The sequence below is a fragment of the Coregonus lavaretus genome (genome assembly GCF_964263955.1).
Source record: "Coregonus lavaretus genome assembly, contig: HAP1_SCAFFOLD_268, whole genome shotgun sequence".
Classification (NCBI taxonomy): Eukaryota; Metazoa; Chordata; class Actinopteri; order Salmoniformes; family Salmonidae; genus Coregonus; species Coregonus lavaretus.
In genome coordinates this window covers 111,388-131,497 of record NW_028166048.1, presented here as the reverse complement: position 1 = coordinate 131,497, position 20,110 = coordinate 111,388, and the positions used below count along the sequence as shown (strand labels likewise).

The window sequence follows — 20,110 nt, the reverse complement described above, 5'->3', positions numbered from 1 at the left end:
TCACCAATCTCTCCAAAATAATGATATCAATGTTTCAAAGTTCACCAAAACAACCATTGGCAACATGAGGTAAGTAAAGAATAAGCTATTACCAACAATGCTATCAAAGGCATAAGACTTGATGGAGATAGCTAAGATAGCGGTATGCAGAAGAGAAACACTTTTCACGACACTTCAATACCGAACTGACTTTTTCGTAGCAAGTTAGGAGAACTTACACAGCAGGTTAGGAGAATAAACGCAGCAGGTTAGGAGAACTTACACAGCAGGTTAGGAGAATAAACGCAGCAGGTTAGGAGAACTTACACAGCAGGTTAGGAGAATAAACGCAGCAGGTTAGGAGAACTTACACAGCAGGTTAGGAGAATAAACGCAGCAGGTTAGGAGAATAAACGCAGCAGGTTAGGAGAATAAACGCAGCAAGTTTAGGAGAATAAACGCAGCAGGTTAGGAGAATAAATGCAGCAGGTTAGGGGAACTTACACAGCAGGTTAGGAGAATAAACGCAGCAGGTTAGGAGAATAAACGCAGCAGGTTAGGAGAATTTACGCAGCAGGTTAGGAGAATTTACGCAGCAGGTTAGGAGAACTTACGCAGCAGGTTAGGAGAACTTACGCAGCAGGTTAGGAGAACTTACGCAGCAGGTTAGAAGAACATACGCAGCAGGTTAGGAGAATAAACGCAGCAGGTTAGGGGAACTTACACAGCAGGTTAGGAGAATAAACGCAGCAGGTTAGGAGAACTTACGCAGCAGGTTAGGAGAACTTACGCAGCAGGTTAGGAGAACTTACGCAGCAGGTTAGGAGAACATACGCAGCAGGTTAGGAGAACTTACGCAGCAGGTTAGGAGAACTTACGCAGCAGGTTAGGGGAACTTACGCAGCAGGTTAGGAGAACTTACGCAGCAGGTTAGGAGAACTTACGCAGCAGGTTAGAAGAACATACGCAGCAGGTTAGGAGAACTTACGCAGCAAGTTAGGAGAATAAACACAGCAGGTTAGGAGAATAAACGCAGCAGGTTTAGGAGTCTGAGGTTAAGTTTATGAAAAGGGTTAGCGAAAATGCTCTCCTAACCTGCTAGGAAAATCACTTCGTACTGAAGTGGCTCTCCAGTATGCAGAATCATGATGTTCTTTATTGGAGAAACCAAACTTCCTATTTACTGAGGTCACATGACAAGTAAGGTTAAGGCGACAAAAGGAAAGCTGCTTATATCAAACCAGTGGGAGACAAACACACCCAAATGGTACATGAATAATCACGTAACAGAACAAAAACGTAGAACAGATTCTACACAGCTATAACTGTCTCATACACTGAACACATTACAGTTTTACCAGAATACCAAAACAGACATTTAACTTTTCAAAAAAAAAAAAAAAAAAAAAAAAAAAAAGATACTATGTGATTCTAATAACCATATACAGGAAATGCATTGGTTAAGGTGAAGTGAGTATCAGAAGATGACTGGTCTCTTTGCAGTCTATTCAGATGTACACACCAACACTGCTTCCACTGTGGTGAGACTGCAGTGGTTGAACTCTGGAGCCCTTATACCCGATGAAAACAGGATTCTGAGGTACGGCTTGGAAACTGGAGTTGTATGAAGCAGACAGGCTTCCCGGATGACTGTAGGAGTATGGATTGGTCTGTTGACTGTAGGAGTATGGATTGGTCTGTTGACTGATGGAGTATGGATTGGTCTGTTGACTGATGGAGTATGGATTGGTCTGTTGACTGATGGAGTATGGATTGGTCTGTTGACTGATGGAGTATGGATTGGTCTGTTGACTGATGGAGTATGGATTGGTCTGTTGACTGTAGGAGTATGGATTGGTCTGTTGACTGATGTATAGGGAGTTACCCGGAGTGGACAGGCTGCTGACGTAGTTGGAGCTGTTAGAGGTGGAGGGATGGTGTCCGTCAGCGCTGCCATGATGATAGACCAACGGCCCAACGTTCTCCACCAAGCTAGGGTCATCCACGGCAGCAGAAGGGTCCATGACATGTTGTCCATGAGGCGAGTTATGAAGAATTGGAGCTTGGTGGTGTTGGTATGCATCGAAGCCGTAACTTTGTTGGTGGTTCAGACCGGGCCGGTGGTTAGCCCTCATGCTAGGGACACTGGAGATGGGATGGTACCGCATCAGGGTGGGTTTGTTGATCCTGTTGGCTGGGTGGTAGATATCGAACGAGGCGGAGGGGACGCGGCGACAGAGGAAAAGAAGCCCCGAGGTGAAGAGGACGGCTCCGGTCACCCAGCCGATGTAGAGAGCCTCCCCCAGCTCCCTGCGCTGGGCGTCGATCAGCAGGGGGTTGTAGAAGTCACGGATTATGGTGTGAGCCATCCAGGAGACTGGGGTGAACACACAGATAGAGGCCAGTAACTGCATGCCTCCCGCCACCCTGAGGATGAGGGTCTTAGCGCGGTCGTTGTCCTGGATGCAGGAGGTACAGCGCATCCCTGCAAGAGCCCCCAGCAGACCCAGCCCTGAAAGGGCCAGAGAGCAGCACATCAAGCCCCTGGCAGCCTGTGGAAGAGAAGACCAATACATACTGTAGCACATTAACCCATCATTACATTTACATTTTAGTCATTTAGCAGACGCTCTTATCCAGAGCAACTTACAGTGAGTGCGTACATTTTCTATTAAAAAAAATAAAAAAATAAAAATTGTTTTTTTGTGTGTTTTTTTCATACCCCCCCGTGGGAATCGAACCCACAACCATGCTCTACCAACTGAGCTACATCCCTGCCGGCCATTCCCTCCCCTACCCTAGACGACGCTGGGCCAATTGTGCGCCGCCCCATGGGTCTCCCGGTCGCGGCCGGCTACGACAGAGCCTGGATTCGAACCAGGATCTCTAGTGGCACAGCTAGCACTGCGATGCAGTGCCTTAGACCACTGCGCCACTCGGGAGGCGACCTCTTCAAGAGGTTCGGGTCTCTTGGTGGAACGGCTAAGGTTGATAGTTGCTGGACCCGGGTTTGAGTCCTGGAAGGAGCTACCGCCCATATTTGCTACAATACATAAAGTAACATTTACCAAAATAGGGTTCAAATGTGTTCATGATTGACATGATTTCATAGTGTTCATCCCAAATGGCACCCTATTCCCTGTATTACTAATGGCCGGGGCCAAGAGGGTGACACTGGCACTATATAGGGAAGAGGGTGCCATTTTGGGACGCAGTCATAAAGTAATCATACCTGCAGGTCTGGAGGGAGGAACAGCAGAGAGTCGTACACCTTGCACTGCATCCTGATGTTGGCCTGTCTGTAGCAGTTCATCCACAGACCCTCCCAGCGCGTCTCCATGACGATGATGTTCTCTCCGATGAAGGCTGTCACCTTCCACATGGGCATCCCGGTGACGGCGGCCGCCCCCATCAGACCCACCAGACCCACGCACAGCGCCGCCATCTCAGACACGCCCTGGGCCATCACGTCGTCCGCTGTCAGGGTCCAAACTAATTATCAGGGTCCAAACTAATTATCAGTCCTCCTGACAAAGAAACCTTACAGTGATAGTTGGCTCCCAAAATCTACTTTTCTCAGATGTTTTCAGACCTCAGAAATGGTCTAAGTTGGAGATGAGTCCATGTCCCCTTCACAATGTCCCAAAACAAACGAAAATCCTGTACGGTTGGAGTAGTGTCCTAGGCAGAGAGGTGACCTGTCCTGTTCTCAGTGTTTTATTGGTGAAGTGTGACCTGTCCTGTTCACAGTGTGATGGTGAAGTGTGACCTGTCCTGTTCTCAGTGTGATGGTGAAGTATGACCTGTCCTGTTCTCAGTGTGATGGTGAAGTATGACCTGTCCTGTTCTCAGTGTGATGGTGAAGTATGACCTGTCCTGTTCTCAGTGTGATGGTGAAGTATGAGACAGACAATAGAGCAGGGTGTTGGGTAGGTATTGTCTGTTATGGGAGAGAAACTCTGCTCTCTCCTGGTTGGCTTATAGGATCAGGGTACAAAGGAGGACCTGTGTTGACTGTGTGTGTGTGTGTGTGTGTGTGTGTGTGCGTGCGTGCGTGCGTGCGTGCGTGCGTGCGTGCGTGTGCGCGTGCGTGTGCGTGCGTGCATTGGCTAGTACGGTAGTTCATTGGTTCACCCACTTGTTGATGTTTTCATAGTCTATTTATAGCCAACACATCCACTCAACTACACATTATTCCATTGGAGCTTAATACAGTAGATAGCTGTGTTACCATTGTCTGATTTAGAGAAAAAGGAAAAAATTAAGGTTACACACAACATTTAATGAAAGACAACCAATGTAGTCTGATTTAACAAAGCCTACATTATTTACCTAAATATTTCGTCAAGCTTGAGCTTCCATCTCTACCATAGGGAGCTTCCATCTCACCACCATAGGGACCCATGGGGCGGCGCACAATTGGCCCAGAGTCGTCCAGGGTAGGGGAGGGAATGGCCGGCAGGGATTTGGCTCAGTTGGTAGAGCATGGCGTTTGCAACGCCAAGGTTGTGGGTTCGTTTCCCATGGGGGTCCAGTATAAAAAAATTATAATGTATGCACTCACTAACTGTAAGTCGCTCTGGATAAGAGCGTCTGCTAAATGACTAAAATGTAAAATGTAATAGCGAGCTTCCATCTCTACCATAGGGAGCTTCCATCTCACCACCATAGGCAGCTTCCATCTCTCACCACCATAGGGAGCTTCTATCTCACCACCATAGGGAGCTTCCATCTCACCACCATAGGGAGCTTCCATCTCACCACCATAGGGAGCTTCCATCTCACTACCATAGGGAGCTTCCATCTCTACCATAGGGAGCTTCCATCTCTACCATAGGGAGCTTCCATCTCTACCATAGGGAGCTTCCATCTCACTACCATAGGGAGCTTCCATCTCACTACCATAGGGAGCTTCCATCTCACTACCATAGGGAGCTTCCATCTCTACCATAGGGAGCTTCCATCTCTACCATAGGGAGCTTCCATCTCACCACCATAGGCAGCTTCCATCTCTCACCACCATAGGGAGCTTCCATCTCACCACCATAGGGAGCTTACATCTCACCACCATAGGGAGCTTCCATCTCACCACCATAGGGAGCTTCCATCTCACCACCATAGGGAGCTTCCATCTCACTACCATAGGGAGCTTCCATCTCTACCAGAGGGAGCTTCCATCTCACTACCATAGGGAGCTTCCATCTCACCACCATAGGGAGCTTCCATCTCTCACTACCATAGGGAGCCTCCATCTCACCACCACCATAGGGAGCTTCCATCTCACCACCCCCATAGGGAGCTTCCATCTCTCACCACCATAGGGAGCTTCCATCTCACCACCACCATAGGGAGCTTCCATCTCTCACCACCATAGGGAGGAGAGGAACTGTTTCATGCAGTGGTTTCATGTGAGCCACCTTTCTCAGCGTTCAAATCAATGTATTTATCACATGCTTCATTAACAACAGGTGTAGACTAACAGTGAAATGCTTCCTGCTCAACAATGCAGAGAAGAACAAAACAAACAGGATAAATAAATCCACAATGAGTAACGATTACTTGGCTGTATACACACGGTACCAGTACTGAGTCGACGTGCAGGGGGTACGAGGTAGTTGAGGTAGATATGTACATATAGGTAGGGCTAAAGTGACTAGGCAACAGGATAGATAATAAACAGTAGCAGCAGCGTCTGTGATGAGTCAACATCGACTCGGTACTGGTACCCCGTGTATATAGCCAAGTTATAGTTACTCATTGTGTATTTATTTATTGTGTTATTCTTTTTTTCTCTCTGCATTGTTGGTAAGTAAACATTTCACTGTTATTCTACACCTGTTGTTTACGAAGCATGTGACAAATTTGATTTGATGGATTTGAACCGAGTTAGTGCAAAAAGGGTACCGCTTGCTGTGTGTTTTGTATTTGTATTTATTATGGATCCCCGTTAGTTCCTGCCAAGGCAGCAGCTACTCTTCCTGGGGTTTATTATGGATCCCCATTAGTTCCTGCCAAGGCAGCAGCTACTCTTCCTGGGGTTTATTATGGATCCCCATTAGTTCCTGCCAAGGCAGCAGCTACTCTTCCTGGGGTTTATTATGGATCCCCATTAGTTCCTGCCAAGGCAGCAGCTACTCTTCCTGGGGTTTATTATGGATCCCCATTAGTTCCTGCCAAGGCAGCAGCTACTCTTCCTGGGGTTTATTATGGATCCCCATTAGTTCCTGCCAAGGCAGCAGCTACTCTTCCTGGGGTTTATTATGGATCCCCGTTAGTTCCAGCCAAGGCAGCAGCTACTCTTCCTGGGGTTTATTATGGATCCCCATCAGTTCCTGCCAAGGCAGCAGCTACTCTTCCTGGGGTTTATTATGGATCCCCATTAGTTCCTGCCAAGGCAGCAGCTACTCTTCCTGGGGTTTATTATGGATCCCCATTACTTCCCGCCAAGGCAGCAGCTACTCTTCCTGGGGTTTATTATGGATCCCCATTAGTTGGTCCTCTGTAGCTCAGCTGGTAGAGCACGGCGCTTGCAACGCCAAGGTAGTGGGTTCGATCCCCGGGACCACCCATACACAAAAATGTATGCACGCATGACTGTAAGTCGCTTTGGATAAAAGCGTCTGCTAAATGGCATATTATTTATTATTTATTATTATAGTTCCTGCCATGGCAGCAGCTACTCTTCCTGGGGTTTATTATGGATCCCCATTAGTTCCTGCCAAGGCAGCAGCTACTCTTCCCGGGGTCCAGCAAAATTAAGGCAGTTTATACAATCTTTAAAACATTACAATACATTCACAACAGATTTCACAACATATTAAGTGTGTGCCCTCAGGCCCCTACTCCACTACCACATATCTACAACACAAAATCCATGTGTACGTGTGTGTATAGTGCGTATGTTATCGTGTGTTTGTATGCATGTGTCTGTGTCTATGTTTGTGTTGCTTCACAGTCCCCGCTGTTCCATAAGGTGTATTTTTTATCTGTTTTCTAAATCTAATTTTACTGCTTGCATGAGTTACTTGTTGTGGAATAGAGTTCCATGTAGTCATGGCTCTATGAGGTACTGTGCGCCTCCCATAATCTGTTCTGGACTTGGGGACTGTGAAGAGACCTCTGGTGGCATGTCTTGTGGGGTATGCATGGGTGTCCGAGCTGTGTGCTAGTAGTTTAAACAGACTGCTCGGTGCATTCAGCTTGTCAGTACCTCTCACAAATACAAGTAGTGATGAAGTCAATCTCTCCTCCTCTTTGAGCCAGGAGAGATTGACATGCATATTGTTAATGTTAGCTCTCTGTGTACATCCAAGGGCCAGCCGTGCTGCCCTGTTCTGAGCCAATTGCAATTTTCTTAAGTCCCTCTTTGTGGCACCTGACCACACAACTGAGCAGTAATCCAGGAGCGACAAAACTAGAGCCTGTAGGACCTGCCTTGTTGATAGTGCTGTTAAGAAGGTAGAGATGCGCTTTATTATGGACAGACTTCTCCCCATCTTAGCTACTGTTGTTTCAATATGTTTTAACCATGACAGTTTACAATACAGGGTTACTCCAAGCAGTTTAGTCACCTCAACTTGCTCAATTTCCACATTATTCATTACAAGATTTAGTTGAGGTTTGGGTTTAGTGAATGATTTGTCCCAAATACAATGCTTTTAGTTTTTGAAATATTTAGGACTAACATTCCTTGCCACCCATTCTGAAACTAACTGCAGCTCTTTGTTAAGTGTTGCTGTCATTTCAGTCGCTGTGGTAGCTGACGTGTATAGTGTTGAGTCATCCGCATACACAGACACACTGGCTTTACTCAAAGCCAGTGGCATGTCGTTAGTAAAGATTGAAAAAAGTAAAGGGCCTAGACAGCTGCCCTGGGGAATTCCTGATTCTACCTGGATTCTGTTGGAGAGGCTTCCATTAAAGAACACCCTCTGTATTCTGTTAGACAGGTAACTCTTTATCCACAATATAGCAGGGGGTGTAAAGCCATAACACATACGTTTTTCCAGCAACAGACTATGATTGATAATGTCAAAAGCCACACTGAAGTCTAACAAAACAGCCTCCACAGTCTTTTTATCATCAATTTCTCTCAGCCAATCATCAGTCATTTGTGTAAGTGCTGTGCTTGTTGAATGTCCTTCCCTAAAGCGTGCTGAAAGTCCTATTTGCCATTTATTTTGCCTCATCCCTCGCAACCATACAGTTTGTCAATTCCTCATCAATCCACAGGGATTTAACATTTTTTACAGTCATTTTCTTAATAGGTGCAAGCTTATTAGTACCTGGGATAAGCAATTTCAGAAATGTGTCAAGTGCAGTGTCTGTTTGCTCCTCATTACACACCACGGACCAACAAATATTCTTTACATCAACAACATAGGAATCGCTACTAAACTTATTGTATGACCTCTTATACACAATATTAGGCCCAGCCTTTGGAACTTTGGTTTTCCTAGATATGGCTACTATGTTGTGATCACTACATCCAATGGATTTGGATGCTGCTTTCAAATTTCTGCAGCATTAGTAAAGATGTGATCAATACATGATGATTTCATTCCTGTGCTGTTTGTAACTACCCTGGTAGATTGATTAATAACCTGAACCAGGTTGCAGGCACTAGTTACAGCTTGAATCTTTCTCTTCAGTGGGCAGCCTGATGAAAGCCAGTCAATATTTAAATCACCCAGAAAATATACCTCTCTATTGATCTCACATATCAAGCATTTCACACATGTTATCCAGATACTGACTGTTAGCACTTGGTGGTCTATAGCAGCTTCCCACCAGAATGGGCTTTAGGTGAGGCAGATGAACCTGTAACCATATTACTTCAACAGTATTTAACATGAGATCCTCTCTAAGCTTTACAGGAATGTGGTTCTGAATATAAACAGCAACACCTCCACCATTGGCATTTGTGTCTTTTCTGTAGATGTTATAACCTTGTATTGCTACCACTGTATCATCAAAGTTATTATCTAAGTGAGTTTCAGAGATTGTTAGAATATGAAATTCATCTGTTACTAGCAAATTATTGATTTCATGAACCTTGTTTCTTAAGCTACATATGTTAACGTGAGCTATTTTTTAACACTTTTCTGGGATGCTTGATTGTTTTTCTTGCTTTACTGGGAAGCTTAGCAGAGGTAGACATGATCGAGTTGTTTATGTTAGTGCAGGGTGAGCTGCACACAGTGGACCTCCTACTAGGGCACACCACCTCAGTGCTAACAGTATTACTCTGGTTCATAGGCATATGATTACTGCATACAATAGCTGTAGGATCAGCAGAGGAATTCAGGGCAGTAAGAGGAACATCAATTAGGTTACTTACATTGTGTCTTCCAACGCCCCTAGGATAATGTACATTTGCTGAAGCATTATGACAACTCAGCGACACAATGGTAGGGGTTAAATTAGTTGGTCTTGGGTCATCGATAAGTTATTGTCTCAACACAGCCTTATAATCCTGTGAAAGGATCCAGGAACACAAATGATTTGGGTGGATCCCATCCTCATTATAATACGAGCTTTGTTTCCAGAAGGTATCAAAATGTTAAATAAATGTTACACCCACAGAGCTGCAATAGTCTCACAGCCAGTTGTGGAGGACTAAAAGTCTGCTGAACCGTTCAATGCCATGATTTAGGGAGGGCGGAGTAGTAGTGACCCAATCAGTTCTTTAAAATCCATCTTCAGCTGTTCTGAGCTTCCCTTCATATAATGTCATTTGACCCCACATGAACCATGACAGTATCAGCCTCGGGAAGCAACCTGGTGATATCCTGAACTTTTGAGCCCAGGAAGACACAAAGTCTTTGCCCCAGGTACAGATACATGCCTCCCCATCGAACTCCCCATCACAATAGCCGGAATGATCCGGCCTCTGCCGTGTCTCGAAGCTGATTGCGAGCCCAGAGCCACAGAACTCATCTGAGAAGAGGTCTGCTGAGACGCCAGCTGCGTGCAGACCACAACAGCTGAAGGGACAGCGCTCGGATCCAGAGAGCACGGCATAATACCAAAATTCCCATAAAAATCTGTCTGTTTAAGCTAGCGATGTGTTTTTTTTTGTTGCATGGGATGTGTCTCAATCAATGGTGTGTATAAACCCTGAATGACTGACAGGGGGCGCTGTATTGAAGATAAACCCTGAATGACTGACAGGGGGCGCTGTATTGAAGATAAACCCTGGATGACTGACATGGGGCGCTGTATTGAAGCCACCGCGCAGCCATCTTGGCACTCCTCAAATGTAAAATGCATGTAAATGCATTTATTAATATCTACATTCGTTTTTGACACGTTTATTCTATTACAGGCACCTTAATGCATGCTTTTAAAATTGTATTATGTGAGCTAAATAAAAAATGAAAAAATATCAAAATATTTGAGTTAAAGTATATTTTCTAGAGAGTACTAATGTTACTGTCCCCACTACAACAACAACAAAATACTTAAATCCATGTAATTTTGTCCTTAACACATATTATTGAAATACTGTAGAATTCCATTCATTCATATGGAGGACTGCTCCTTCTGGGGAATGCCAATATGGCCGACCGGTGGCTTCAAAGCCTCTCAATGGCCAATACACAGCATCAGCAATACAGGGTTTATATACTTCATTGGTCTCAGTCCATCGCATCTGCCGATGTCAGCCTTCTGCATCTGCGGTGGAAGGTGGCAGAGCGATATTTGTCAGACCAGGAGACATCCTGAAATATGGTATTCTCATGAAAACGTACGTAGCGTCTGAACGGCTTGGCCTACAAACTGCTATGGAAAGATGAGACTCTCACGAACACGATGGTGTTCTCCGTTTTGCTCTACGACCCCCACAAGCGTCACGGGACTCGTCTGAAGTCGATACCGCCGATCTGCCAATTTCTGTCTGTAGCGTCCGAACAGTTTGGGTTACATACTAATATGACCCCTCTGTGGAAAGGTGAGACTCTCACGAACATGTCGGTTGTTTTGCTCTAGGACAGCCACAAGCCTCACAAGACCTGTCTGAAGGTAGCCCGGTACTATAGTTGAAACATGTTTTATGGAAGTGTATATGGAGGTAGTTTAGTGCTTATAAAAAGGGGTTAAATATGGGTAAAAACATTTTTATCCTGATCTTTCTTATACAGTATCTCTCAGATATAGGACAGGCACTTCACAACAAACTTCCTTTTGATTTTGATTTTTCACTATCTGTTTTTCCCCTGTATGCATCTGTTATTCAATGCGTTTCTATGGGCTAATAGCAGTAAGGCCAAATTCAATGTTTCATGAAATATATATTTTTTATTCCTAAATGGTTCCTAAAATTCTAAATCAAATATCTAAATTATCTTTGGTATGATCATCTTAAAACAATTCCATATGTAGATTAGTAGAACCCCCTAACTTAGACTTTTAGGCCCCAATTCAGACCTGAGTTAAGCTGCATAAATGCAACGTAATTCCATTTTTATGCACTTTTCTCTCTACACGTATTCTGACCCTCAACTTAAGCATGCTATTCACCTGCTGTTATTCCTTTTGGGTGGAGATTGAATAAATGAAGGTGTGGCGGAGGTGTGTCTACAGATACACTGTATTCTGACCTTGACATAATTCCACCACCTTTACACGGAAACCATGAATAAGGTCAAGCGAACCTACCGGTTCCAAATGGAAAAAGCATCTACTTTATATTGTTGAGCAGGTAACTACTGTATTGAACCACGTCCTTCATTCGCCATTCGTGCGACAACGTTACAATAGGCCTTACATTTACATTTTAGTCATTTAGCAGACGACTTACAGTTAGTGAGTGCATACATTAATTATATTTTTCATACTGGCCCCCCGTGGGAATCGAACCCACAACCCTGGCGTTGTAAACGCCATGCTCTACCAACTGAGCTCCATCCTGAGCTACCTCGCTGCCGGCCATTCCCTCCCCTACCCTGGACGACGCTGGGCCAATTGTGCGCCGCCCCATGGGTCTCCCGGTCACGGCCGGCTACGACGGAACCAGGATCTCTAGTGGCACAGCTAGCACCGCAATGCAGTGCCTTAGACCACTGCGCCACTCGGGAGGCATGGCGACATGATGATGTTCTAAAATCTCCTTAAAGATTCTAACGGCTGTAACTACTGTATTGAACCACGTCCTTCATTCGCCATTCGAGTAACAACGTTACAACAGACCTTCTCTTCTGTCTGTCTGGTAGCCTACTGTAGGCACTTGAATGGCGAATGAAGGACTTGGTTCTTTATTTAGCCACGTCAGCTAGGCTACTCCAGTTTGTAAGGCGGTGCAGTTTGCTTAATATTAGGATTTGAGAAATAAAGATAGGAGCAGTGGGAAAGCTAGGATCCTCCTCTTTTTAATAGCGGCCATCAAAACTCTGTTTTCACAATGACTGGGTTTACAGTATAAGAACACATGTTTCACTCCGCGAGCTCTCGCTGCGCGACATTCCGCTCTAACTAGGCCGTGTATGCTGGGTGACAGATAACACTGTGGAGACACATAGCGAACTAACAGAAATACATATTTGACTATTTAATTCCATTTCTTTATGCAAATTAACCTATAACCGATGATGGGTAACATTTATTTCGGGAGCTAACAGACACAGTTAACCATCAACAGCCCTTGTTTGTTTACATTTTAGTCATCTAGCAGACGCTCTTATCCAGAGCGACTTACAGTTAGTGAGTGCATACATAATTTTATTTTTCATACTGGTCCCCCGTGGGAATTGAACCCACAACTCTATCATGCTCTACCAACTGAGCTACATCCCTGCCGGCCATTCCCTCCCCTACCCTGGACGACGCAGGGCCAATTATGCGCCGCCCCATGGGTCTCCCGGTCACGGCCGGCTACGACAGAGCCTGGATTCGAACCAGGATCTCTAGTGGCACAGCTAGCACTGCGATGCAGCGCCTTAGACCACTGCGCCACTCGGGAGGCCAATGACTCAGCAGTAGAAGAAAACTTTCAAATGAAGACAGCCCTCAATGGTGCTGCCCATGCTGTAGAAGCCATTATGGTGCTGCCCATGCTGTAGAAGCCCTCAATGGTGCTGCCCATGCTGTAGAAGCCATTATGGTGCTGCCCATGCTGTAGAAGCCATTATGGTGCTGCCCATGCTGTAGAAGCCCTCAATGGTGCTGCCCATGCTGTAGAAGCCATTATGGTGCTGCCCATGCTGTAGAAGCCATTATGGTGCTGCCCATGCTGTAGAAGCCATTATGGTGCTGCCCATGCTGTAGAAGCCATTATGGTTGAGATGTGAAGAAGGGGACCCTCTATCTACCCCTATTTCTTGGTGCATTCCAGATAGCCTTTTAATGCTGAGTGGGAAATGGGAATTTACCACATAGGATTGGGAAAAACCCACTTGAACGGCCCTCCAACTGGTAATTACTAGTAGGAAACTCCTCTATCCTCCTGAGCACCCACTTCTCCCACATGGTGACCTCTGACATCACTTCCTAAGGAAATGACCTCGATAACAGATTTTTCGGCAGTTAAATGCGACAGAAAAATTCATTATAAAAAGCAATCTATTAATACGTGTTTTTGAACACTATAGTTCGTTTACAAGCCTGATAGCTGTACTTGTAGTTTACACAGTCTTTTGCCCATTAGCCATTCAGCGTTTCTCAACGAGTTCAAACAACGTGAAAGCATCCAACTGGTATTTACGACTTCATAACTGGTCAATTTCACCTCCCACTTGGTTACAAAAGCAGCATACGAGGCTGATTAGAAGTGGAGGTGCCAGGTATTGGCAGAGCGATTTCAACATATTGCGCCTGCCGTCACTTGTACTGCAGACATACCGATGGTATTATGAGACCACAAGGACAAAATGGCTTCAGTTCACACAAAACATTTCACACAACAGCTGTGATTCGACAGATGCGGTTTTGTGCAGAGTTTGTCTGCACAAAAATGTTTGCACAACCGTTTTTTTTTGGGGGGCATTCAACCATATTTGCAGAGCTTTAGCAGAGCCAAATATACTGTTAACTAACCCCCTTCCCCTTTATCTGTGGCAGCTGAACAGTTTCCTGTAGCTATGCTGGAACGTTGTTAGGGAGACTACAGGCTGGAACGTTGTTAGGGAGACTACAGGCTGGAACGTTGTTAGGGAGACTACAGGCTGGAACGTTGTTAGGGAGACTACAGGCTGGAACGTTGTTAGGGAGACTACAGGCTGGAACGTTGTTAGGGAGACTACAGGCTGGAACGTTGTTAGGGAGACTACAGGCTGGAACGTTGTTAGGGAGACTACAGGCTGGAACGTTGTTAGGGAGACTACAGGCTGGAACGTTGTTAGGGAGACTACAGGCTGGAATGTTGTTAGGGAGACTACAGGCTGGAACGTTGTTAGGGAGACTACAGGCTGGAACGTTGTTAGGGAGACTACAGGCTGGAACGTTGTTAGGGAGACTACAGGCTGGAACGTTGTTAGGGAGACTACAGGCTATTTATCTCACCACCACTCTGTAGTTTTCACTTCACAGTGAAACAGAAAGCTGCGAAGAAAGGTTTCAACACAACACATCTGTTCTTATGTTCCACCAGTCTCTCTATTGTAATAATAAGACAGGAGGACTACATGAGGTTATCATTGTCTCATTTAAATCGGCAATGTGTAAATCAAACAAAAGTCTTAAATTGCTTCAGAAGGGTATTCCCTTTTATATACATGATGAAACATCAATAATAATAATTCAGCAAAAGCCTGTTTATATTCCAGAAGCTGAAAGACTAATCTCAATTTTAATTGAAATTAAACAACTTTTGACTTAAGATTACTTTGTTTACTTTATCCAAAGTGACTTGCAAATCCTGACCCCATTCTAGTTGTTTCTGTTCTGCTCTGTTTTGTTTTGAAGTCACGTGCTCTGTTCCACCCTAGTGGTGTTTCAGGTACCTCCCAAGGTACACAGGACCCAGGGAGTAGTCGAATGATGGTGGCCAATGGAGTTAGAATGTCAACAAAGGCCCCAGAGAATAGTGTAATGATGGTGGCCAATGGAACAAAACCAGCTCTGTGCTGCTCCTCTTCAAAACACAACAGCATATGTCTATTTACAGCACACAGTCAGCTACATATCTTACAACGGGAGATGCTTTTGTCCAAACAGATACTTTAGGGGTGAAAATAAGATTTTTTTTTGCAGTGAATTCAGGTAATTACACATAATATCCCCTTAGTTACAGTGAACTCAGGAGAGGACTTTGAGTGACCCTTAATCCAAATAACTATCCTTTGTTTCAAGTTTCTATATGCTCATATTGTACTTTGTATTGGTGGGGTGCATAAGGACACGTTTTTATAATGACGTCCTGTTAAGATAATTTATTAACTAACTATTTCAGTGTCTCTGTGCGTCTCCCAAAAGGTTGTAAGGCTTTTGGATCAAGAAACGGACAGAGCTCCCAGTTGCAATAGTCAGGGATCTTTATTCATTGAGAATTCTGTTATCACAATTTCAGAGTCCATCTTTTATACACACACGTCATACAATAATCCCACCCCTCTGTAGGCGGCTGTATTTTTCCACTGTACCTGGGTTTAGCTCATGTTTTCCTCTGCTCTCCTCCTGAACATCAGGTCACACACACACACACACACACACACACATACACACACACACACACACACACGTTCTTATCATAGGCTGCATTCCTTAGTTATCGCCGTCCTCATAATATCCTGCACCATATTTCATACTCTTTTCCAAGCCTAACAGTTTCTCTCCTCCCTAAATTCCTCAGTTACCTTGGTTTCTCAGTTGCCTGGAGACAGTTCTCCTTGTCCTTTGTTGTCTGGCCTAACTCTTACTCACATTGCTAAATAGTAACACAATGTCATCATCTTTACTGGTCCTACACTCACACATTCTAACACATTTCACACAATTTCAGGGTGTAATAATTAGTCATGAATAATTATTCTATCACGTCCCTTAAGATTATTTGTGTGAATATATATATTGGTGTTGATGTTGTTGTGTGCTCTGTGCAGTGAATTTAGGTTATTACATATACAGTGAGGGGAAAAAAGTATTTGATCCCCTGCTGATTTTGTACGTTTGCCCACTGACAAAGAAATGATCAGTCTATAATTTTAATGTAGGTTTATTTGAACAGTGAGAGACAGAATAACAACAAAAAAATCAAGAAAAACGGATGACAAAAATTTTTATAAATTGATTTGCATTTTAATGAGGGAAATAAGTATTTGACCCCCTCTCAATCAGAAAGATTTCTGGCTCCCAGACGTCTTTTGTACAGGTAACAAGCTGAGATTAGGAGCACACTCTTAAAGGGAGTGCTCCTAATCTCAGCTTGTTACCTGTATAAAAGACACCTGTCCACAGAAGCAATCAATCAAACAGATTCCAAACTCTCCACCATGGCCAAGACCAAAAAGCTCTCCAAGGATGTCAGGGACAATATTGTAGACCTACACAAGGCTTGAATGGGCTACAAGACCATCGCCAAGCAGCTTGGTGAGAAGGTGACAACAGTTGGTGCGATTATTCACAAATGGATGAAACACAAAAGACTTGTCAATCTCCCTCGGCCTGGGGCTCCATGCAAGATCTCACCTTGTGGAGTTGCAATGATCGAGCTCTTTGGCATCAACTCAACTCGCCGTGTTTGGAGGAGGAGAAATGCTGCCTATGACCCCAAGAACACCATCCCCACCGTCAAACATGGAGGTGGAAACATTATGCTTTGGGGGTGTTTTTCTGCTAAGGGGACAGGACAACTTCACAGCATCAAAGGGACGATGGACGGGGCCATGTACTGTCAAATCTTGGGTGAGAACCTCCTTCCCTCAGCCAGTGCATTGAAAATGGGTCGTGGAGGGTATTCCAGCATGACAATGACCCAAAACACACGACCAAGGCAACAAAGGAGAGGCTCAAGAAGAAGCACATTAAGGTCCTGGAGTGGCCTAGCCAGTCTCCAGACCTTAATCCCATAGAAAATATGTGGAGGGAGCTGAAGGTTCGAGTTACCAAACGTCAGCCTCGAAACCTTAATGACTTGGAGAAGATCTGCAAAGAGGAGTGGGACAAAATCCCTCCTGAGATGTGTGCAAACCTGGTGGCCAACTACAAGAAACGTCTGTCCTCTGTGATTGCCAACAAGGGTTTTGCCACCAAGTACTAAGTCATGTTTTGCAGAGGGGTCAAATACTTATTTCCCTCATTAAAATGCAAATCAATTTATAACATTTTTGACATGCGTTTTTCTGGATTTTGTTGTTGTTATTCTGTCTCTCACTGTTCAAATAAACCTACATTAAAATTATAGACTGATCATGTCTTTTTCAGTGGGCAAACGTACAAAATCAGCAGGGGATCAAATACTATTTTCCCTCACTGTAATATCCCCTTAGTTACAGTAGGTGTTACATAACATGTAGCTTTTATCATTTTAAAAAGCAATGGCACCCTATTCCCAATATAGTGCAATACTTTTGACCAGAATCCTATGGGCCCTGATCAAAAGTAGTGTACTATATAGGGAATAGGGTGCCATTTGGGACGTAAAATGATAAAAGCTACATGTGTATATTATGCTATTATGTGTAATTACCTAAATTCACTGCACAGCGCACACCACAACATCAACACCAAGGTGTGTAATATTTATATTATATTTATATATTAACACAAATCATCTTAAGGGACGTCATTATAAAAACGTGTCCTTATGCACCCCACCAATACAAAGTACAATATGAGCATATAAAAACTTGAAACAAAGGATAATTATTTGGATTAAGGGTCACTCAAAGTCCTCTCCTGAGTTCACAGTTCATCGACTATAAGTGTATTTAATATATTTAAACAGCTTTCTTACAAACAAATCCAATAGACACGTTTTTTTCTCAACTGAAATGCATCTTGATAATTTTTTACGATTAAGTGTTCCTCCAAATTCTCTCTTTGTCACAGTTAAGTCATTTAGTATCTTACTCAAGCTGAAATGTAATTTTTTTTAAACAAATGAAATGCTTCTTTCAAACCCATAAGAACACATCTCAGTCAGGTCCGTTGCAGTTCCTCACACCCAGTCCCTTTCCCTCCCTTAGTCTCAACGTTCAGAGGTAAGCCTCAGCGCTGCGTACCGAGGGGTACCTGGAGGGGTAGTGGTTGGAGCCGGGGTAGCTGTGATTGGACGGCTGCCTCTCTAGAGACTGGGGCTGCAGTAGTTGTTGAGGCTGTGGCTGGTACGGTGGCTGAGGGGGGTAAGACGTGTATTGACTAGGGCTGTTCCTGGAGTACATATACCTGTCTGGCCTTCTATCCTCTTTGATGTTACAGCAGCAGAACATGCAGCCGCCGGCGAAGAGGAAGGCAGAGGAGACCCATCCGATGTAGAGAGCCTCTCCCAGCTCCCTGCGCTGGGCATCGATCAGCAGGGGGTTGTAGAAGTCACGGATGATGGCGTGACCCGTCCAGGAGACTGGGATGATGACGCAGACGCAGGCCCCGAGGATCATGCTGCCGGCGATGATGAGCACCGTGCGTTTGGCCCGGTCGTTGTCCTGGATGCAGGCGGTGCACTGTAACCCCAGGAGAGAGATGAGCAGCCCTACCCCTCCCAGGGCCAAGGCACAGCACATCAGACCCCTGGCCGCCTGCAGGTCTGGAGGCAGAGCCAGGAGGGAGTCGTACACCTTACACTGCATCCTGATGTTGGCCTGTCTGAAGCAGTTCATCCACAGACCCTCGTAGCGCGTCTCGAAGACGATGATGTTCTCTCCGATGAAGGCCGTCACGCGCCACATGGGCATCCCCGTGCTGGCAGCAGTCCCGATCAGACCGATGAGAGACAGCAACAAGCCAACGATCTCCAGAGCTGAGTTGGCCATAGTCTCACCCTGTCCTTCCCAACCCACCTAGACCTAATAGTCCACAGGGGAGTAGCAGTAGGATCTAACTAACCCACCTAGTCCACAGGCTGAGGGGAGTCGCAGTAGGATCTAACTAACCCACCTAGTCCACAGGCTGAGGGAAGTCGCAGTAGGATCTAACTAACCCACCTAGTCCACAGGCTGAGGGGAGTCGCAGTAGGATCTAACTAACCCACCTAGTCCACAGGCTGAGGGAAGTCGCAGTAGGATCTAACTAACCCACCTAGTCCACAGGCTGAGGGAAGTCGCAGTAGGATCTAACTAACCCACCTAGTCCACAGGCTAAGGGGAGTCGCAGTAGGATCTAACTAACCCACCTAGTCCACAGGCTGAGGGGAGTCGCAGTAGGATCTAACTAACCCACCTAGTCCACAGGCTGAGGGAAGTCGCAGTAGGATCTAACTAACCCACCTAGTCCACAGGCTGAGGGAAGTCGCAGTAGGATCTGACTACAGTGAGCAGCTGCTTCCCTCCTTCCTCTCCGGAGAGGTTTTGCATCCCTTTGGAAGATGAGAGGAGCTGATAGGTGAAAGGCGTACTGGTGAGAGGTAGGCCCCCGGTAAAGCCTCCTCCCTCTCTCTCTTCCCCTGGTCAGGACAGGTGAATGGGAGGGGACTTGGTCTGTTGCTAGGAGACAGAATCCCTGGTTACAGGAGGTGTTGTTTTATTGTAACAGCAGGTCTGGAAGCTATAGGAGGAGAAAGAGGTGTGTGTGTGTGTGTGTGTGTGTGTGTGTGTGTGTGTGTGTGTGTGTGTGTGTGTGTGTGTGTGTGCGCGTTTCAAGTTTTAATGTCACATGCACAAGTACAGTGAAATGCCTTTCTTGCAAACTCAAAACTCAACAATGCAATAATCAATAACAACGTATTACTAGAAAAAAAACACACCAGAAACAAGAATATGAAATATACAAAGTAAGTTAGTATACTATTTACAGGAAATATTTAAAAAGTCAGATCCAATGCCATAGTAACATGTGCAGGGATACTGGAGTGATGGAGGTAGATATGTATAGGGGTAAGGGGACAGGGATACTGGAGTGATGGAGGTAGATATGTATAGGGGTAAGGAGACAGGGATACTGGAGTGATGGAGGTAGATATGTATAGGGGTAAGGAGACAGGGATACTGGAGTGATGGAGGTAGATATGTATAGGGGTAAGGAGACAGGGATACTGGAGTGA

At 45.1% G+C, this 20,110-nt stretch overlaps 1 protein-coding gene across 1 annotated transcript; it reads right to left on the bottom strand.

Moving 5' to 3' along the window:
* Positions 1 to 1,487: 1,487 nt before the first annotated feature.
* LOC311115169 (uncharacterized protein) lies at positions 1,488 to 18,884 on the bottom strand (the record flags this gene model as incomplete). The annotated part of the gene is made up of 4 exons (XM_084190372.1): positions 1,488 to 2,531; positions 3,212 to 3,456; positions 9,760 to 9,965; positions 18,148 to 18,884. The coding sequence occupies 4 exons, from the start codon at positions 18,882 to 18,884 to the stop codon at positions 1,488 to 1,490; spliced, it is 2,232 nt and encodes a 743-aa protein (XP_084046498.1).
* Between the last annotated feature and the right edge of the window lie 1,226 nt (positions 18,885 to 20,110).